The following is a 23,397-nucleotide window of genomic DNA, read 5'->3' on the forward strand; positions in this document are numbered from 1 at the left end:
AAGAAATCTTTTTTCTTAGTTACTTTTAGACATAGTTACCTAATCGTCCATATGATACAAATATTTTAAGCTGCTTGAAAATACACAGATTTTGGCTACTTAAAAATAACAGGAATCATATAAATACAGCTCAACCAAGCTTTATTTACATGCGCACCATTTCTTATACAAACTAGATTACAATTGAAAATGGAGTACACAGGAAAAAATACCCACTAACATTAAGAAGAGAAGCCATTACTACAGGATCATGAGGTCAAGGGTCAAAGATAATGGGCAGGGGACAAGGAAAGAGGGCTATAGACAGGGGAAAAGATTAGAATAGTGGTATTCATATTGCTGATTCTCAGCATAGATATATAACACCTTTGTTTTATGAGGATATTAAAGCTGGGGTGAAATAATGAGGCAAACATTTGTGCCTCATGTCTGTGGAACATATGACATGGTCTGTCAATTATCAGCTTTATTTTTTTCTCCAGAAAAAAACGGAGAAAGAAAGAATACATGCAGGGCTAGACTGAAGAATAAAGGGGAATATCAAATCTGGATTATTTTGGGGCATTCTAGGTGCTCCTAAGTGCTTCCAAACAATGTGTCAGTTCTGCATGTCTGCGTTTCTGTGGGTTTGGCTGTACTCCGCGAGGTCTTTCTTGGGTGTGTTTATGTGTAAAAAAGGGAATGAATAGAGCAGCAGGCTTAGGGTGTGGGATCATGCTTTAAACCCCTGATGGCACTGTAAGATTTTGTAGCCAGCCATGCACATACTGTCCATTCCGACAACTTTTATGCAGCATTCAGCCTCTAGCACGGTGGGCCTAGAGACTACTCTGGCTTTAAAGCAAGTTATTAAGGATTTAACTTTTTATTATTATTATTATTATGTATATATATTTTTTTATATATTTTAAAATGTTTTTTTATTTTTACAATCTGGGCTTGAAAGAGACCTCCCGATAAGTGGTCCAAACCCCTTTAACAAGTAGGCTCACACTATTCTCATCAATACATCAACCTTCAAAAAAATAACTGGTACTGCGTCATCACAACATTACATGAATTTTAGCAGGATGTTTATATATATATATATATATATATATATATATCCACACATGGCATATGCACAGTTACATACATGCTTACACTGATGTACGCAGTGCAGGGTAACTCAAGAACTCCTGAGGGAGAAAGACATAAAACATTTAGAGATTGGGGATTTGATGGTTTTACACAATTATGATAATAGGTTAACATCCTGAAAGTAACAAAACAAAAAATTCTGAGTGGAGAGGCAAAACCATATTCACTAGTCCCAACACCTCTCTGTAAAAAGGAAAAAGCAACAAAATAATATCTTGTTTCATATTCTTCTTATTGTTGCATTGTCGCATACAATTGTTCATATAGTGCCACATGTTTTTTTAAATCTTACAAACAAATTGTACAACCAGGTTGCAGTTAGTTCTAGATGAGGGCCCTGATGTTGTCATGGTGACCCCTTTCACCCCTGAGCCATGGTGATTAAGTTTGCATAGAGACAGGAAGTCCCTAAACTCTGTATGTTGACTTTTAATTTGGCTACCAGCATCTCCTACATGTTCAAGTAATTTGGCAAATATACAAAAGATAGCTTATTGTTTTTGCTCAGTAAAAATGGCTTCCAGAGGGAAGGCCTACCCACCACTGAATGCTGCCATATGCTAATCGCTAATGCTAATTGTTAATGCTCTGTCCTTCAAGCCTTGTAAACACACATGGCCTCAAACAAGGACAAGGCTCACCACTGATTATGTAGCACCTGGTATGGCATGGAAATATTCACAATGCAAGTACATTGTTATGTATTCATTAATTTGGCTACATTTATATGCCAAAGTTCCCACGATGGTTTTCTGGCTAAAAAGCATTCTTCCACCAGGTAAGCTCTTATTTAGAAGTATTCACAAGAGATCCAGAACGTTCTTTCTTCTTCTTTTTTTATAGTAACATACAGTACACACAAACAAGGTAATGTTTCCTATTATATTGCGCTACAATAAGATTTTTACTTCAGTACTGGTGTTAGGCTACTGCTTCACCTGGAGACTGATTATGCTGCTAAAATTATTCAAAACGTAGGCTGAACCTGAAGTGCACCAATTCAAGATGTTACTCCACCTGAGTGTTAGTTTTGAAATTTGAAAGATTATGGTATATAAAGATTAATGTGACTTATTTGCCCCCCCTATTTTGATTAATCATTGTACTATCAGTGCTTGGAATATGACAATAGTGACCAAGCATTTTACAATAAAACAGTGAAGAAGTGGAAAAAGTCTTGAATATCGCCTAAGAAAGTATTACTGACTGATAAACCCTATTTTCAGATTCTTTCTTTAATCACTACTTTTCATCCATCTGAAACACTTAATTTTGTAACTAGATATAGATTTAATTCAGTTTCCTTAAACTTGCATATAGTAAAACTTCTTAATCACTGGAGCTTTCTTGTTTGCCTGTAGGGTGTCTGGAAGCTGGCTGGTATTAACTCCTCTGTGCAGTTGTTCTTTTCTGATGGTGTGTTTGCTGGACTGAAGGTAAAATACTCCAGAATTGTAGTCTGTAAACAGGCATATGATCCAGTGCTTGGTGCTGACGGCAGGCTTGGCAATGGAGGGTGTGAGTCTGTGTTGGATGGAATTTTGTTCGTGTATTTTTTGCACTGCAGTTCTGGGCCTGGATCAGAAGTAGAAGAGAGACATGTTAATCAAAGTCTCGTTCTAGATTATGCATAATTTCCAAATACAAGTTGTCTTGTTTTCATCGAGTGCCTCACTGAGATGGTGCTATAGAGGTTTGTATAAAATATCTCAGCCAATTTTGCTATGAAATAACACAATGTTTTTGGTTGTCTGTTTCTAGCTATCTCTAAACCCCGTACACATGATCTATCACTTATTGCTCTCAGTTACAGCTTGTAATATAACTGACCTAGGAGAAACAATAGAAAATGAGAGAATAAGCCACCCTTCCTACCAAGTAAAGACTTTGAAAAAAGAGTACTCATTTTATATGTGAAATATATTTTACATAAAATCATACCCAATTAACATTAGAATAACCACCTCCTTATTCAACATGTAATAGCACTCTAAGATGTCAATCATAAAAAGGGTTGACTGCTTGTGTATATATTATTTACTACAATTCCATACCTGAGTATTTTATTTAACAATGCACTATATAAAACAAGTAGAAAAAATGTATTTAATGTTAATTATGAAATGTAAATATTTTAAGAGTAGAACCGGTTATTCATCTCATCCCTACTTTTACATATATATTATGTAACAAGCAAACCCATGCAAACTCACCTTATCGACAAATCTCAGCCAGGCACCCAACTATGACTGGATTGCTTTGTCCCATTGAAGTTGCCGACAGGGTTGAGGTTGACTGCATTTTGCACCAGAGCATCAAAGTTAAAGTCCAGTCCATCAGAATCCATTAAGTCTGAGCGAATTATGGAATCCACGTCACAGTCAAGACTCCCGTTGAACATATCTAAGTCCAAGTCTGACGGAAACCGATCAGTCCCCATTCCACTGCTTCCATTCAACCCAGAATAAATGGAAGTGTCAGTCAACATCACAGACTGCTGCTGAAGATGCTGCTTGGCAGAGGCTATGTTATTTACATCATTGACCAGGCTTGGGAGACCATTTTTGGGGAGCGAGTGCAGTGAGCCCTGGTTGTTGGAGCGCTGGTGATGTCGATTGTTCTGAAGCAGGCCGTTCTGACCTTTGAGGCCAGAACTAAACGATGACATCATGGGATCGTTGGGCAGCATGAGGCCGTTGCGGAGGCGGGAGTTTTGAGAAGTGACAGCTGCGCTGGTTTGTGATATGAGTGGGTCTGACTGCGTCATCATGACGTCACTATGGCTGTGGGAGCTCAGCGAATCTGAGTTCAGCAGCTCCTGAAGTGTGGTGTTCCCAAAGTGTGAAATGCTCGAGAATGATGTCTGCTTGTTCTCCTGGATGGTCTGCATAGGTGACTGGCGTAGTGCTGTGCTGGAGGGCCCAAAAATAGAATTCCCAAATCCTCCCCCATTACTGCCTCCATTTGGTGAGGAAGAAGAGGAGCTTGGAGAAGAAGCTGTGCTTCCAAAAGGGAAAGCAGAGCCCCCCTGACCTGCCTGTGTCTGCTGAACTAGAGTTATGTTGTCCAACAGATCGTCCATAAGGTTATCAGTCAGACCGTCATTGAGATTCATGGTTCCTAGTCGTGGAAGCTCAGCTGCACATGGTTTGGAGTTTGAGGAGGCAGAAGAGGGAGGAGAGAGGCTGCTGGGGCTGGAGTAGAGCATTGGGGAGAGGGGTGGAACCTCGTCATCTGGCACTTCATCTAATTCTGGGTTGGCCAGGATGGGTGACAGACGGCCACTTATTGTGCTAGCATTGGAGTTTGTACGTGACCGAAAGTCAGTCCAGCAAGAATCCAGTTCATCGCTGCTGCGTGACGTCGGACTTCCCGGCCACTTGGACAGCCCTCCTGTAGCCACATTCTCTAGCGAGCCCTCCTGGGCAGCCTGTAACGCTGCCTTTTTCTTAGCCGCACGTCCACGTGCACTCTTGGTGTACTTGTTTCCATTGTCCATGGAGACAGCACGGCGACGTGGTGCCTTGCCTCCTCGCCCCCCTTCAGGATTTATCATCCACCAGGAGCTCTTTCCAGTTCCTTCATTCTGAACACGGACAAAACGGCTGTGCAGGGACAAGTTATGCCGGATAGAATTCTGTTCCAAAAGAGAGAAGGGAAAATATAGACTGTTATTCATTTTTCTAATAACAGACACAAATAAAAAACATACGTTCTTAACCAAAGTAAGAATTGTGGGCCAGGGCTGATTTTCTATATTTTTAAAATAGATATCTGGCAATGCCAATATTTATAATAAAGCAGATACATAAGTATTTGTAAAACGGAAACAGTAGGAATTTTACAGGGCAGTAAAGGCATAACTAATACTTGTTATTTGCTCATATTAATACTGAAATGGCATACATTCATTTTTCTCTTGTCCCTTTTTCATCCACCTGTCATAGTCACAGACCAATGCAGCAAAAACCTACACCTTGGGATTCAAAAATGGTGTTAAGTAAGAAAACACTGTTAAGGCATATTATGTGCTGCACTGAACGCTGTTTATGAGGAGTGAGGTAGGCAACAAAATGGTAATGAAAGTTTTAGCAGGCATATTTTTCAGAGTAGTGTGATTTCATACATATGCGGTGTTAATCTCTCACTAAGGGAAAAGGGCTGCTCAAAATCTCATTATATCCTGGATCCAGAAGGGATACATACTCACTTACTCATACAGTGAGAATACACCCTCCTACACACTACACTGGGTACGTGATGGATCCTTGCACCATTAACTTCTTCAAATATTAGTATGCCAAACAATGCACGTTACTACTAGTACTTGTAGGGTATTTTTTTTTTTTTTTTGGTTTCGTTTTTTTAGAGCTAACCAATAAGACTGTTGTTTGCGTAAATCAACATGCAAGTTTCTGCCTTGTACCCAATGTGTGTGGACAGACCTTGGATCCATGGTGTCACTGACCAGGATTCAGTGGTAATGGAAAATTATTTAACGCATGAATGAATGAATGGCAACGTGAATATGTTTTCATAACCCAATATGCCTTCTGTGACACGAACATTTCCGAGTGAAACACAGTATTAGAGAGTGTCTCTGGGTTAGCTCATTGTTTTTACTTGGGGGTTGGGGTAGGTGCGGGGGTAAAACATAATGTTATTGGTTAATATTATTTTTCCCTGTCTCTGGTGCAGGCATGGCTAACTTCCCAAAAATCAGGTGAGGTTGTAGAGGCAGGTGTAATGATTCATGCTTAATATGACAGCAGCTAAAAGGCGGAAAGGTCAGCTTTGACTTCAAGTGAGTTTTTACCTATAATTGAGTCTGGATTAGCTACTATTTTTTCCATGTAAATTACCATAACACATGTGTGCCAAGATGAACAATCTTACCACGAACAGTGCTGTTTACCCAGCAAAGTCTCTCTGGAGCTATGACATAATGTTTGTGTGTGTGTGTGCCCATGTGGAGAGGTAGGAGGGAAGGAATGACTAAAATCTCAATGGAGAACCATGTTGTGAATGAAGTCATTAAGGTTTATTGCGTTCTCTTCTTGGCAGCAGAAAACACATACAGTACCATAGAGGCTTAATGCTTTTTCCTGTCTTTCTGTCATTTGCTCCCATTTGTACCCCAACCTCACACCCCTTCCAGTTACAGATAAATACATGCGCTTTTTTCTTTATTTATCCTCATATGCTGTATTAATCCTAGTGTTAATTGATGCTGTGTGTTGCATGTGTAGGGCTGTTAACTAAGAGCCCAGCTGCACACTGAATCTCCCTGGAACACAGAGGCCTTTATGTCCGTCAGCAACATGTGGTAACTATCCATCAGTGTCAGCAGCCACACAGTACACACACACACACACACACACACACACACATGCTATAACTTCACTATCCTTATTTTTCTGCATGAGAGAAGTGTAAAGGAGTGTTCAAAGTGTAATGTAATGTGTGAATTTGAGCACATTTGCCCATTGTAGCTGATCATGCAGCTAAAATATTTGCCTTGTCATATGGCCTGCATCTAGGTCAAAAGTTGTCACTGATTTGTCCCAATGTTTACCAGAAACCAAACCACATCCACGTGGTAACCAACCTTCTGAGTCACCCTTGATCAAGTAATCAGAAACTAAACTGAATTTCTCACTCTACCTCACCATAAATCCCCAAATCAACATCTGCTGCGGGTGAAACTATGCATCTTTATTGATATTTCTTAGCAGACTTTCATGTTATGATTCTCTAATTATCAGCAACCAACAGCACCAGAACTCGGTCTCAAAGCTATAGTGTGTTTATTAAAGCTTAAATATTGAATTGTAGACACAGTATCAATAATTATATTGTTACACCGCTAATGTCTGCAAATACCAGTCATGTATGTGCACCGCATGACTACAAGGCTAAAACCAAACGCTGAATCTCGCACTACAATATGGCACAGTGCTGTAAGCTTACTCCTTCAGTGGCCAAACAGCCTACACTCAGGGGAGAGGCAGTGCTCTAGAGAGTGTCAAGGCCAGTCCACAAATGAACTCATGACAGCCATTTCCCACCCTCTACTTTAACTTTATGCAGTTGATTGGACAGTTTTAGTGTCCTGACTGTGGCCCTTGCCTAATACACCAGACTATGTTACAGCATTCTGAATTTTCTCAGTTGGGAATATTATGAAAAAGAACTCAGTTTATTGAGAAATCTTGAGCCTGAGCAAATTTACAGAGTGCTTTTTTTAAACAAGGAATATTCTACTATTCTATGTGATAATTTAGATAGAATGAGTGCTTAGTTGTTTCTTAAAAGTTTAACGTTTCCTTGGATATGGTTTGCAAGGGCACTTATTACTGGAAGGGGAAATAGACTTTGTTTAGAAAATGATATATCAACAGAAAGAAATGAGCTGCCTTTAATTTACGTAACTGAAGAGACCTGATGATAGTGATGGAAAAAACCTTACTTCCCCATGTGTGTGTGTGCGCGAGTGTGTATATTCACCATGGTCTGTTTGTGTGTTCTTGTGTTCCCTGGAGGCAGCTAATCCTCTCTTGGGCTCTTGGTAGAATTCACATACGTCATAACAACAAAACAGCAAATGCACTGAATGTATTTCTATGGTATGTTTGGGCTCTATTATAAATTAAGTTTCCCACTTTTTTCAGTCGAACTCTCTCTCTCTCTCTCTTTCGCTTTCTCCCAACACACCATACACACACACACACACAGATTCATCTGGAGTGCAAACTTGTTTCAGTCAGGGCTGGGTCATTTCATATGTGTGGGTTTGGCAGAAGAACTTTTCACCACACTGAACTTTCTGTGAAACACAAAAAAAAGGAGGCTCACTGTGTACTGTGTGTGAGTGAGTGTGTGTGTCTGTGTATGCTGTTACATTTCCAGGAATAATTCTTGGAGCTTCTTTCTCGGTATGCCCACAGCAAGTTTATAGTTCTCTGAGCGTTTGATTTAAGTGTGTGTGTGTGTGTGTGCGCATGTAAGTGACCAAAGAGAAAAGAAAATACACATTAGCAAGGAAATGTGATGGGTGTGTTTGGAGAGACACCAGAGGGACTGGGAAAGGAGAGGATGGAATGGAACGGCGCGAGGGTTAGGTTGGAGAGAACAAGTAAAAGACGACGAAATGGAAATAGAAATAGAGAAACTTTTAGGAAGTTTTAGGGAGCATTGTGGTGGGGACAGAGAGTTAGAGAGATACTGAAGGACTTATTATGAGAAACAGGAAGTTAGACTCAGAAAGTGCGAGTTATATGGGGGGAGGGCTTACTGAAAAAGTAAGACATGGTGAGAGAAAACTGTGAGAAAGAGTGAGATTTAGTGTGTGGGGGGGGTCCATTTAGAAAGAACATATAGAAGGAGATAGTGTGAGAAGCAGAAATAAAAGAGTGAGCAGTCTAGGGAAAGAGATTTAGAGAGAGTTGGAGTGGCTGAGGGAGAGAGAGATTTAGGAGAGAGTGAAGAGCAGACCATTGACACGTAGGAGGCAATTTATAAATAAACTCTGGCCAAGTGTTGATGCCGCAATGGAGAGGAGAGTTATTTATACACACAATACACACACCCAGCACAAAAACGCTTAGACCCACAAATATACACTTGCTGAAAACACAAGACACATCGTTACAGATTTTCTTTCTCTCAATCTCTCTGTCTCTCTCCCTCTCTCTCTCTCTCTGTCCATCCCCATTCCCAGCTGCTGCGAGTGCTGGAGAGTAGGAGAGAACATTCCATTCCATTCTACCAAATGTGCGTTTTCCGGCCAGCAAGGGCGCCTCTTTGCGCGAGTTTTCTTCTTGCGCGTACTTCTTAGTCAGGCATATGTGTGTGTGTGTGTGTATATATATACATTTGTTTTCACATGATAGCACTATAACCAAAAGAAAGATCCTTTTCTCGTGTATTTCATTCCTTCTGTCTTCTATTATTTCACTTTTCACTCCATATGGAATTAATATATCATGCTGAACACAAACAAGCCAATTAAGCAGTTATAATCAGAAATTAATCAATACTGACAGTATTCAGTTTTGTTGCACATGTTGATTGTTTAAAATTTGGTTGATCTATTTATTTATTTTATTTTAATTCTGCTAATATGGCCTTGAATGTGTGTGTTCATGTGTCTCTTTTAAACTGTCCCCATACTACCGCGCATGTAGTCACATAATATTGCCCAATCCAGTCTGCCACATAGAAGCAACATGAAGGAGAACCTAAAAGCTGAGGCCAACTGAGCAATTTGAGGATGTTGTGTCTGTCATTTGGATGTTTTGACTAGTGAATACAACACTGACTTTGTTGTCAGTGTTTACATTTGACTGCTTTCTGTTCAGTGTTAAAACCACCACAGTTTCAAGCACAATCACACACCAAAAGTGAACCGTGCATGGCTCCAAAGACTGACAAGCTCCCAGTATCTCAGATTTAGTACTTTGAGCATATTTACAGTAAAGCCTTGTCAGTGAATTTTGAGGGAAAAATTAAAAAACAAAATAATCAGTCATTAATTGTAATAATGTTACAATTGTTAGGAGGTAAAATGTTAAATAATAGTGAAATTGATTTGCGGGCATATTGACCAGCACTACACTGAAGCACATTGCCTTACCTAATATATCAGGGAAATAAATTTGAACTTTTATGAAAGAATTTGTTTTTTAAAAATTAATATAGAGTCATTGCTACAGGTCCAATCATTATTCATTGTAAATGGCAGCTGGGGTGTACACATAGTTTTTAAAAAAAGAAATACAAATTTACAAGAGATAAATTTGTAAATATGAAGTGGACTGTGGCATTAATCTAAGAAAAGTCATTATTTCTAGATTTTATTTGCTCTGTACTCACCTAAAGAGTGATCTGTGAGTGTGAGTGTGCGTGCATTGCATAATGGACCACGCTGAAAGACTGCCTTGTTTACCCGAGACTTCAGAATCAAGGGGGTGGCTGCATTCCCAGCCCACTCCCTTTAGCCAATCACAGGGCTTGGACAGAGGCACGCTCACCAGTTGCTTGGGAGTGGGTCCGAGTTCTGGCCTGTCAAACTGTTATATCACTTAGAAACACATGCGCACACACACACACACACACACACATAGACACAGGCAGACACAATTTCCTCTATCCCTACAGCATTTAACAGGTGCCTAGCAGACACATACCATCTTTTTGTCCTGCACATATAAACCAGCAGGGATTTCTGTCCAAATAAAATTGGAAATGTGTTGTTAGTATTTATTATGTAATAATTACTAAGTGAGAACACTTAAGATCTAGTGCAGTGTAAACAAGGAATGTCTCAGGACAAATATCAGTGTCCTCGGTACAGTTTGTTCCCTAGCTTTGTCTCGTGCCAAAGAACCGCACGTCCTCTTGAGCAGGCCAGCGTAAACACACACATTGAACCTAACTGAGAAAAAACGATGGAGCGAGGTAGGAAAAGAACAGAGAATAAGAGAGAGAGAGAGACAGAGAGAGGAGGACACATATGAAGGGGATAAAAACAAAACAAAACGAGCTCTTTAATCCCTTTCATGTGCTTCTTCATTCTTGTATACCTTGTTTATTTTGTCCATTGACTTGATTTGTCTGGATGTTACACAGTCATTTGCATTATGAGGGCTTGAAACCATGTTTGATCGAGGTTTGAAGATGTTTGGAGCTATTAATATTTCAAAGGAATGTGTTTCAGTTCATATAAATATAAAATAATAAGGCATTTAAAATGTATTGGACCTAAATATTTAGACTATGCACATATGGGTTAAATTTCATTATAAAAATAATACATCATTCATATATATATATATTTTTAAATGTGTTTTTCAGGTTTCTTCCAAACTGCTGGGAGGGATGTTTAGAAAGCAGCAGAGTTTTTCAGGAATCTAACTAATCCAATGGGGGGAGACGCCCTCTCCCTCCACCGACCCCCCCTCCCCAATCAGGAAGTGCTAAATGGGCCCTTCCTGTCATGGTCTAATGAATGGCCAAGCGAGGGCTTACCACATTTAAGTGAAGAGGGTAACATGACTGACCTATTGGGATTCGTTAGAAGGTAATAAAATAAGGAAAGAGATTTAGGCTTTCAAAACCTACAGGTGGTCAGCTTTACCCAAAGAAAAGATACATGAGCTGTGTAGCTCTTGTAAACACAGGTCACACATAGTAATATGCTGACATAGTTTCTCACACATGCTTTGCCTCTGTTGCTCAACCCATATCCCACTGCCCCTCAGCCATTTTTGTATCTCTAGGAATGGATACCCACAGGCTCAGGACTGGACGCCCTGTACCTAACTGAGGACACTGTAACACTTCCAGACAGACCTGTGGCAAGACAGCTTGGCTGTGGTTGCCATAACATATATCAGCCAATCCCCTGTGGTTTTTAAGGTACACTAATCCTACAAAACACCAACAAATGCCACCATAAACCATATCACATTTACAGGGCTTATGATATATATATATCAAAAAAAACCATATGAATAAAAGGTAATACACACATAAAAGCAGAACACTTTGTATAATGTAATATTTACGTATTTGAAAAAGCCCTTTTTGATGCCAATCTTCATTCATTTGTGGAATCCTATTGTAGGGCTGTATATAAAACACCATTTTTAGTGCTTTGGAGCTTCAGGGGAGTTGTTGTTGTTGTTTTTGTTTTTGTTTTGTTTGGTTTCGGTCAGAAAATCCTCATCCCACACCTGCTTTAAATCCCAAATCTCCAGGCTGTACTGTGGCTCACAGCGTGGCTCCTCGCTAACCTCACTAACCCTCGCATACACCATGCCACACAGTGTACACGAGTTAACCAGAGCTTAGTGGAGGTGCTCTAATTTCAGGTACGAAGCTGACAAAATGACCTGTGGCTTCACCATGCTTTGTAGTGGGTGTTTGGCTGTTTTATCCTTGCTGGCAGACCCTGTAGTTAGCACACGCAATACATAAGCACAGCATTCCATGCTTTATTGTGAGCTGGGACACTGAGAAATCAGCTCTATGAATCTAAAAAGTTGGTCAGTGTACAACTTGTTGGACTAAACTACAGTGACTTTAAAGTGTGTCGAATATTGCATATAATATACGTTATTACTGAATATCAGTATATTTCTAGTGTGCTCTTTCATTCACATTGATTCATACTTGTATATTAATGTTCTGTAGTATTACAGACAACTGTTAATATAAGGTTGTTGATGTTGGTTGGTCACTGCTTTCTGGCCTTTGTACTTTACCAGAATATGAACTGAGAAGCCAAAAAACTACAGTGAATAATGAGAATGTTCTATAGCGGTATGATTGGGGGATAGCATCAAATACTGGTGTGACACACTAACTATCTGGCTTTGTGGGCTTGTTAATGCCAAATGTTAATGATGTATTGCGAAGCCAGGTAAAATTCTGCATGGTATTTAAAGGAACACTAGGTAAGATTTGGGTTTTTCACTCTTGGGGCCACACTAGTGTAATTATTTTTTACAACACTGTAATGAAATCAATGGAGAGGGACGGGAGGGGGTTTCCTACCCTCCTTCAAAAGTTCCATAGTACAGTTTCTGCAGTGCTGAGCCCCGCTAAGCAACAACCGAGGCCCTATTGTCCCTATTACAGGTCAGTGAAGCATCACAATAATTTTTAAGCTGTACTTTTAAGGTAAACATGTTACATATTCATTCATTCGTTATCTGTAACCGCTTATGGAGTTCAGGGTCGCAGTGGGTCCAGAGCCTACCTGGAATGATCGGGCGCAAGGCAGGAATACACCCTGGAGGGGGCGCCAGTCCTTCACAGGGCAACACAGAAACACACTCATTCTGACACTTTTTTGAGTCACCAATTCACCTACCAATGTGTGTTTTTGGACCGTGGGAGGAAACCGGATCACCCGGAGGAAACCCACGCAGTTACAGGGAGAACACACCACACTCCTCACAGACATTCACCCGAAGCGGGAATCGAACCCACAACCTCCAGGTCCCTGGATCTGTGTGACTGCGACACTACCTGCTTGTTTACTTTATTGATGATTAATGTCTTGCAACGTAAAGATTTTCAGAGTTAATAATCATTTATATTTTCCCCTGGTTTGTAGAAATGCACCCTAAAGCACTTTACAAAAGTCAGAGACTACTCGTTTATTTACCTACCAGACTAAACAACATTAATGGTAATATTTCTGAGGAGAATAGACATTAGAAAATCTGCTTGTAGAAGGAATTGGAAAGCCAAAGGCAACAATTGAAAGAGGAAAATGAAACCAGTAACATCCAGCTTTCAAAAGTGGAGTTAAAAATGTAAACAGAAATGGGGCTGAAACATCAGTACATGGTAGACCACCAAGACCATCAAAACTGGTAGTATCAGTTACACAACCTTGATGTTTGAGAGATAAGAGAACATAAAGTTCTGCTCTTGTTTATGTGTGTAGGTGTCAAAAGTAATTTCTGAGAAATAAAACAAAGAGTTTGCAGATGGTTTTCTCAGAACAATGGACTGACCTGTCACTGCCTTTTTATGGAGTTTAATAGTGTTTATGGTGACTTGGATCATTAGAAACAGAAAATGCAACATCTCAGACTGGCCTTGACTGAATGTCTCCCAAAACGAAGGGAAGCTGTAAAAACGGCAAAAGGGTGAACACACTTCTTTTGTATCATTTATAGTTAAACATATGTTTTCCGCTTTTGTTCCCAATGTTGAAAACTTGATAAATTGCACATAATAGCTGTTTTCACTGGAAATAAATAATAATGTGTCATTTATTTTGCACAGATCATATTTAAATCATGTTGTCAAAAAAAAAAGAAAAAACTGTTGTAGCTGTAACCACAAGAAAGAGCAAGAATGTGTGCTGTGAATGTGATGTGACTAAGATTTTGGCTCAGATGTTGTGTGTATGTTTGTTCCCCTCGTGCCATATGGGCTCCATTAAAGGAAGGGCCTGTTCTACTTTATTTTCCTGTGCGTGTGTGTGAGAAGGACAGAAACAAAAATAACAATACAGCAGCCAAATGCAGCTGTTTAAGGCCAGATTAAGTTCTCAGAAAAGCATGTGCATTCTGCTTCTGCATCGCTGTTGACTGACATACTTACACCATGCATGATACATAAAGGGTCATGTTGACCTGCCAAGATTCATCGTCAAAGTTCGATGGGTCATCACAACTGTTTGCTCTGGGTGCATTTACCTTTTTTAAAAAATGACCTCACTGTGAACGCTGAGGGAGAACCATAGCCTTATCTGTTCAGAACAGTAGCACTATCTGTGCGTGTATGTGTAAGTACACACTCTACTTTGCTGAGCTCATCAGACTTGGCAAAAAAAGGATATACGCAGATAATTTCCTTGTTTTAAAAAGAAAAAAATATGTTTGCTGCAAAGGACAATCCTCCTCCACCCTAAACCACACGCTACTGTACTGTAAATATGTGCTAGTTAAACAGGGAGCTAAAACAAGAGGGCCACAATGGAAAATGAAATAGGGAAACAGTCAGACGAGTCGCAAGCAGAAAGTGTGTCACGGGATTTTCTGCTGTAGCAGCAATTCTCACCCCCCCTCCCCTTAGTTCCTGCTCCCTTTGACTTTCGGGTCACATGACTTCCTGTTTCTGCTGATGAGTTGTAGTGCGAGGTAAAAGAAAAGCAGATATTGGCTTCAGTACTATACGTACAATATCTCCTGTGCCTACAGCAGAGCTAAGGCACTGTAGAGCATTCCCTTTGGGGAAACACTTCTGTTTTGTGACCGCGTGACCTACTTTTGCAGCATGGCACACAATAAACACGCATACACGACTATGGAGGAATAACTAAAGATATATCAATGCTCAGAAATTATCCTGCAGTTCCCTGCTCTGCATAACAATGCACTGTCCCTCTGAATGCGTGCAGGGGCCGCAAAGCCGAGATTACACTATAAACTTTGGCGAGAGTAATCCAGATGCTCAAGCATACCTATAAAATGCACACAAATATGTCCTTGCATCTTCTTTATTTGCTCTTTCTCCCTCTGCCTGGTAGCCACAATAGCCTGTAACCAATTAAAGCTCATTGAAAAGCTTGTTACATCATGTTTTTTCACAAGCCGGTTTAACACCAGCAAAGCTTTGGCAGAACAACTACAACAACTCAATAAACAACGAGCGCAAACAAACACAAGTGACCCACGGGCTGCCTACTGCTGGGACACCGTGCAATTTTTTGCGTTACGGCTCGGTGCGCCAGCACAGACCATCTCTGTGTACATCAGATTGGATGCTCAGATTTGTCACTCTTTCACTCTGATTCTCCTTCTCTGTGTCTTTGTTCTGGGTCTGTGAGGCACACAAGGCTTAGCCACATTCTCACTACTGCAGCTCCAAGGCATGACGAAACCCTCTGAAACCCACCACACACAGCCCCGCTTCTCAGTCAGCTATTGATTTTCCTGCATATCTTTCTCTGTCTCTCTCACATTCACACTCTCTCTCTCTCTCTTACACACTAGAATACCTCCCCTTTCTATGTTTGCTTGTTATGTATGTGTACAAATGCGCAACAGGAAAATAATCTCACAATAGAAACTAAAGCCGCTAAGTAGAATTGTCTCTACTTAGGCCATTGACACATTAGCATCTACATTTTACTCATCCATGACCTAAAGCCCATTAGAGTATTACAGTGCTGACCTCACTCCCCAGATTCCTTGCATCTACACTGCCACGGGCTTCAGGAACTTGTTTTCAAACCATGCACATACACTGTACTCCCAACATTTTTAAACCATATCTTTAACTGCCCCTTACACAATCATCTATAACTGTAAAAGCACTTCCTCTTTTTCTCCACACCACTTACCATATAGATGCAAATCTTTAGTTCTACAGTTACAGACTGTAGTCTATTTGTTGATCTGTGCACTTGTTTTAGCCCCCATTCACCCTGTTCTTTAATTGTCAGGACCCTCAGAGGATCATCACAAAGCAGGCATCATTTGGGTGAATCATTCTCAGCACTATATTTACACTGATGTGGTGGTGGTGTTAGCATGTATTGCACTGATATGAGCGGATCAGACAAAGCAGTGCCACTCGAGTTTTTAGTGTCCACTTATTGGCTACTCTATAAAACACACTTACTTTGGTTGTCCATCTTGTAGATATAAAGTCAGAGACAGTAGTTCATTGGTTACTTCACAGTCCTCCTCTTGTCCTTCATCAGAGGTCAGTGGACGCTGCCCACAGGAGGCTGTTGGTTGGAGCACTACTCGCAGTTCAGCAGTGACACCGAGGGTTTTAAAAATTCCAGCAGCACTGCTGTGTCTGATCCAATCATGCCAATAGAACACACACTACACAGCACCACAGAGTCATTGAGGAACTGGGTAAAAGGGGCTAGCAAAGTATGCAGAGCAACAAATGGTATGTGTGTATTTGTAGAAGTATAAAGTGCACCTATGAGTGTAAAGACCTGGAGAATTTAGCAGGTAATTGTTTGAAGCAGGAAGTTGTGACAGACAATAATTTCTGAGTGAGTGAGTACAGTACTGAGAATATAAAACCTGCTTAGTCTTATGCTTGAAAGAAATATATTTTTAACAGAATCATTTTGATAGCTTATATGTCTCTCAAATTATAGGCTGAATGATAAAATCATCATATAACTTTGAAAAAATTTCTCACTCATTGATATTTATCATTAAATACTAGAATTTGATTTATTATCAGTTATACGACAGGGGCATTATTAGACCAAATAAATTGTTGCCGTGCCCCAATAAAATCACAGTGGTAAAAAGTCAATTGGATCCTGGGTTGCTGAAGAGAACTACCATGCAAATTCACCACAGACACTACACTTCCCATAATGCCCCAGCATCTTTCCAAAAGCTTGAGCAGCTTACGTTTTTGTCAGAGCCAGTATAATTTTTTGCATGGATTAATGGACAATCATACATTTTAAAAAGTAAGCCAACAACACAACAGTCAGGTAATGACAGCTCATAGCGATATATATTTTTGTTATAGCAAGTTAAACCTATCCTTCATTCATTCATTGTCTGTAACCGCTTATCCAGTTCAGGGTCACGGTGGGTCCGGAGCCTACACGGAATCGTTGGGCGCAAGATGGGAACAAACCCTGGAGGGGGCGCCCAATCAACTTAAACCAATCAAAAATGCATAATAAACCATAAAAGCAAACAGTCTGATATTCCCTTCCCACAGATAATAAATGTATAAGCATATAACCACACCCAACAGAACTGGATATGTTAATTTTTTAGATAATTGTTTATGAATTGTTCAGTACTAGACAAAGTCATAATATATTAGGAACTGCAGAACTTAGTGTTAAACTGGCTATTTACTAGATGCACAGTTCTGCCCCACAACTGATTGGCAAGCAGAAGGGTGACTTATGCCCATCTAACTCTGTATGTGCCCCAGTACAAAATGTAGTCTAGCAATTCTCCTTGTATATGATATCAGTGACTCCTAGGATTCAGTTGGGATACCTATGGGCAAAGTTACTGCAGGTTCCTTGCAGACTAGCAGCTACAATGTGTTGACAACAGAGGTCTGGAACATACTAGAAGATTATTTGGAAAGCAATAGCAGTGCTTCTTAGATGATTGATTATCTCACTCTCTCAGGATCAGCATAGGTTTTTTCTATTTTCTGAATTGGTTCTATGCCCTCCTTTACTTTCCTTGCTCTCCTCACTTCTTTCATTTCAATGGGTGACTCCTACAGAGGGCATTTTAGTGGTAAAACCCTTAACAAAAGCTCGCCAGTAACTACCTTTTTTTCTGTGTGGAGCTTGCTGGCACAGCGCCAATGCACAAACACACACACACACACACACACACAGACACACACTTGTGCTGGAACAGAGCCAGAATAGATATACACTCCAACAGACCAGCACTCTGGTGGAGCTGCACCCATTTTTTGGGAATTTAGTGAAAGAAATGAATGAGGCCCAGAACCTCCACTGCTCACCATGTGTGTGCATACTTTATATGTTTGCATTCAGGCAAGAGGGAAGAATGGGTAACCTTCTTAATCCCTATGAAAAACATGTAAGTTAAAATGCAAAAAAACAACAAAACTCCTTCAAAGTTTAAGCTAAGCGACTCTAAGACCTGAAAAACCTGCGTGACAGCCTACTCACACATTTCAACCCATGTCACTCCCTCCTCCACCGTCCCCGAGGACTCATAAATCACAACTGTACTTTTCTAAGAATTCCACTTCATGTACATATGTGCGTGCTGATCCCTCTGCAAAGCTACACAAAGCCGAAAGTGTGTCGGCACACCTGGAAGCCAAGACTCCTTGCTCTAACAGTTTACATAAATGCATGCACACACAGAAATTGCATATAATAAAAGGGCGGGTGGACAAATTCGTAGACAAGTATTTAACATGCCTCCTGAGCCTGCTTCTGTCTTCTTTGGTTCAGTTCTAAGCAAAATCTGAAATGCGCTAAAATACATTACGTCATTACATTTTCCAAACATAAAATTATTCAGTGAATACAAATACTCCAAATACACCAGTGTTCTTCTGTCCCGTCCATGGTTGGTGTAACAATAAGTGTGTACACTTAAGGTGCTCCTAGAGCTTTAGCTGAGTCACTGTGGTTTTAAACAGCCAGTGGAAAAAAGGAAACGTGTTTATATTTTGCTTCCAGACAGAGACGTGTGGTGGTCAGATCACGAGGCTCTAGTGAGCTAACCATAAGGTGATGTACGTTTATTCTTTGGTTTCTCTCAGCCCATTGGCTCTGAAGCAGAGATGTTTGTTGAAGCTCTGCCCTGACTCTTGCTGAGTCTCAAGTCTTTCTAGGTCTTTCTATCTATGGCTCCTTCTGTGTGTTCAGAGGTGTGAGCTTAATACCTGTGCAAATATAGTCTTCTCACACCATGGCTTAAGAGGACTTTAGTGGTTTTGTAACCAGCTGAGAAGCAGCCTTGGACTAGACTGTGCTGCAAACTGTGGAAAAACAAGCGTGTGTGTAAATATTGTGGGTTAGTTATACACAGTCATAGTGAAAATGCAAATAAAATGTGCAATCTCATTACTGTACATGTGAAAATGTGAAAATTCTATAAAAATTCCATGTCCACCCGTCGACCTCTTGCCTGCAGCTTAAAAGCAACAGCTGCTAAACTGACACGACTGGTTCCTTAGATTTGTGATGTAAGAAACCCCTGTGTTTTTGACACTGTCATTGACACAATGCACTTTCAAAGCAGAAATCCTCAGCCATGGTGTTGACTTGCTCTCTGGTTCCGTTTGCACACTGAAAAGTCCTAAGGTGTTTGTACACATCCCAATCTCTGTATATGGAAATCAAATAATTTGGCTCTCTCTGAAAAGACTCTCTGTGTGTTGCTACGAGAAATGTTATCTGAAGGCATTTGGTTGATGGAGACACCTCAGAACATTGTAAAGCATGTAAATAGATGAAAATGTTGCTCTCTTCATGCTCCATAGTTGGGCAATATTGACTTATTTTTGCTGACGTTTTTACTTAAAATGGAACTGACTCTAACAGGAGACCTCTAACTGCATGAAAGTAAACACAGACCCAAAGTGTCCAAAACTACAAGTTTGAGTTACAGTTGAGTTTCTGTGTTATTTCCAATAGTGAATAAGACTTTACAAACAAGTTAAACTTCACCAACGTAAAAACAACAGTTGTTTTTCTTTTCCCTTAAACATACGGGTCCACCTTAAAAAACTTGGAGCAACGGTTCCTCGGAACGGTTAGAATTGCCTTTAAGCTTTAGCTGTAAATTCAGCAGTGTGCGTGTGAGGGCTGTATGAAATCTAGGTAAGGGCCATGTGCATACTGAGGCTGCCATCAATGAATAATTCACTGGCAGAGCACTATATGCACTCACAAGCTTTTAGAGTGTGTGGTTGTGTGTTTGCTTTTAGAGTTTGTTCACTTTAAAGTTCAGAGACAGTGAAGCTCATGAGTGTTTAGTCTGGCTTTCAGTCTAGACAGGCCCCAGTCTGGTGATCGTAGAGAGGTGACAACCAAGGCTTACTCCAGTGCCAAGCTGTTTGTGTATAACAGTGTGTGTTGGGAGGGTTGTTAAGTGGAGTATGTTCATTTATTCCCCACAGATAAAGCAATAGAGGTTCTGTCATTTACAACTTTGTGAAACCCAGTGGGTGCCAGAGCAGACGGGGCATTTATAGGGCATAGACTCTCCAAGGAGATAGCACTGTTCTGCTGGAACCTTCTCTAAAACCTATTCTCCTCAGTTATAACTGAGAACCCAGACAAATCATAGCTCACAATCACAATAACCTATTCATTCAGTTCCAACCAATGTCAATTATTTTGGTCAGAATCAATCAGACTAATACTGAAGCATCATTGATTTACCCATTGTGATGCTTTTAGAACATGGCATCCACAGTATAGAGATCCCTACAGCTGTCCTTTTAGCTCTTTCTGTTTTCAGAAATCTATGTTTAATGCCAGTGAAAGTGTAGTTCATCTGAGCAGTGGAATCTGTTGAAGATCTATGAGGGACTATCCTTCTTATAACACTCACAGTGTTTTGTACCAGTTGGACAACGATTTGGTGTGACCTGTTGCTATGGTAACCAGTCGATTTACATACACTCATTTTTGCATCAAGACACATTTGGCATGGTGGACAATAACATGTCGATTTTTCAGGTTGCTTGCTCAAAACCTGTTTAATGTGTTTATGGAGCCCCAGTGTCTGTAAATGGATATAAAAACAATGAGTGTCTGTCTGGTATGCTAGGCTTTCTCTCTGTTTGGCAGAAAATGGCATCTGGAGATTTTTAGACGATGGAGAAAACTCCAAATTGAGATGAGGATATTGCTATATTCCTGCTCCATAGGTGGGTAATATTGATTTATATTTGCAGTTTCAGATTAAGGTGGAAATGTCTCCAAATTCAGGAGATGGCTAACTGTGTCACCGCAAGTGCTAAAAATTAGTTTCTGTGGTAATTCAAACAGTGAATAAAAACGTACAGGCAACTTAAACTTCTCCTCGAACATACTGTTCCACATTAAAAGACACAGTGCTTCCGAATGTAAACAAACCAGAGAGAACAGCATTTTGTACAGATTTAACTGACTATGAGGCTGAAATGACTCAAATAAAAAAGACTGGTGCAAAATTTGCTTCAGTTGTATTTTAAGTCAGTCCTGAGGATTGTTTTTATTGCTCTGCGATTTAGAGACATGTCTCATGTGTAGAAATACACAGATTTTAAAACTGTTGATATGACCATGAGGCTTAATTGACCATAAGGCTTAAATTACTGTGATATTTCCTGCATTGCAATGGCTGCTTCAATTATACTGTAAGTCCGTAATGAGGAATTAAAGACTGGTGTGTTTTTTTATTGCTCTGTGAGTTACAGGCGGAGTGTAGGAGGCCTCTCAGTCAACTCTCCCCTCTGTGCTTCTCGCTTTCTCTCCCTCCCCCCTCTCCTCAGAGCTCTTCTCTCACTCTGAAGGAGTGAGCTGGAGGGCTGCCAGGGTACACGGTCACACACACACACACACACACACACACACACACACACACGCGCGCGCACTCGAACACACACACATGCACACACTCTGAGCAACCCCACTACACACTGACCTACATACACTTCCAGGGCGCTGATTGAGTGCCCCACTGAAGGTTCGGGCCAATCACACATGGGGGAGGAGTGCCGCCCAGCCAATAGTATTACCTTCCCTCTGCACATGCTCTCGTAGTCTCCATACAGTTTTGCCGTTATCAGGCAGAAAGAGACTGAAAGAGAGTCTCTGAAAGGAGAAAAAAGGACAGGCTCGGAAAGAGGGTGGAAGGTTGGCTAAGTAACAGAGAGAAAGGCAGAAAAAGAGAGACTGTGAGTTTCACAGAGCTCAGATGACAGAACTAAAAGGAGCTGATTGTAAGCCAGGACAGGGAGACGCTAGACCACTCTCTCGGAAAGATTAACACAGAGGTCTGGGGCCGTGGCCTTTCCCTGCCAATCACACTCACACAATTTCACTGTCCTCCACTCATCACATCCCCATCCCTTTCTGGCTGAACTTTCTAATTATAGGAGGAGCATCCTAAACTCAGCAGAGGGACAGGTTTCAGTACTGAGAGATTTTTATTCCAGAAATTTCAGGAGGTGACATATAAACATCGGCTAATGTAGGTAGTTTACTATTTGAAAATTGTAGAAGATCATACTACAGTTTGAAAAGTGTAGAAACCGAATCTCCAAGTGGTTTGACATCTCAGACACATGCTTCCATTATCAATATTTGTTTTTTCGATAGAAAGGATCTCATTGAAATGGCTTGTCTGTCACTCACTCGCTCACTCACTCACTCACTCACTCACTCACTCACTCACTCACTCACTCACATTTAGCAAACTTGTTATTCAGTGCTTTGCAACAATGGGACCGTTTAATAAATCCCTGTTGAAGTAAATATGTAAACCTCATGTCAGGTTCAGTGCAGGATGTATAGATTTTATTTGCGAAATTATATTTGCTGAAAAACCAATTTAGATTTTTCATTTTTAAAACAAGATTTAGACACAAATCGCTTTGAAGGAATGTTATTGATTGCTCATATAATTAATTCAATTTTCTTTCAGGCATTTTCGGCATCATTACCCTATCTATCTTGTCGATCCGTTAAAGGTCAGTGTGATAAAGAGCTTCCCAATCTGCTGAGTTCAACTGAACACCCACTATTTCCATCTCAGTCCTTAAAGTGTGAGCAGTTTCTCTCAGACATGCGTTGAAATAAACATTATTCAGGTGCATACATAATTTCCGTATAGAAACATATGTTTGGATGCCCATATTTGAATCTAGTAAAATGAATGTATTATATTTCTCGGTGCACAGTATCTGGGTGTGATAGAGTGGCAGATGTCATTGAGTTCAGAAGACAGCTTAAGGTATGAAACACATATTCTTTAGCTAGCATTATCACACACACACAGAGACCACAAACTCTGCATACACCTCATATGACCAGGCACATGACTAAGCTTCAAATTTACATTGCTAATCCTCATATAGCAGCTGAACTACATTCACAGTGGAGGAAATCTGCTACTACTGAGAAGCACACATACGACCGCTGGCAAAAATCACACCTAAGCCACAAAGCAATTTTTGATCAATAATCGGAATATTCTGGAAACCGACATCTAATGAACAAATATATTTGAATTA

At 40.4% G+C, this 23,397-nt stretch overlaps 1 protein-coding gene across 2 annotated transcripts in view; it reads right to left on the reverse strand.

Annotated features, from left to right (window-relative positions):
- The window catches only part of foxo3b (forkhead box O3b), a 37,819-nt gene continuing 14,422 nt past the window's right edge, over positions 1 to 23,397 (reverse strand). The window contains exons 2-3 of one of the 2 annotated variants that reach the window (XM_066677419.1): positions 3,354 to 4,777; positions 1 to 2,715 (exon numbers count right to left, since the gene is read on the reverse strand). In XM_066677419.1, coding sequence (XP_066533516.1) covers positions 3,368 to 4,777 — 1,410 coding nt within the window. In that variant the 3' untranslated portion in view covers positions 1 to 2,715; positions 3,354 to 3,367. The remainder of the gene's footprint in view (positions 2,716 to 3,353; positions 4,778 to 23,397) is intronic. The other variant, XM_066677420.1, reaches the window with a different exon arrangement.

The sequence above is a fragment of the Hoplias malabaricus genome, chromosome 7 (assembly GCF_029633855.1).
Source record: "Hoplias malabaricus isolate fHopMal1 chromosome 7, fHopMal1.hap1, whole genome shotgun sequence".
In the NCBI taxonomy this organism is placed as follows: domain Eukaryota; kingdom Metazoa; phylum Chordata; class Actinopteri; order Characiformes; family Erythrinidae; genus Hoplias; species Hoplias malabaricus.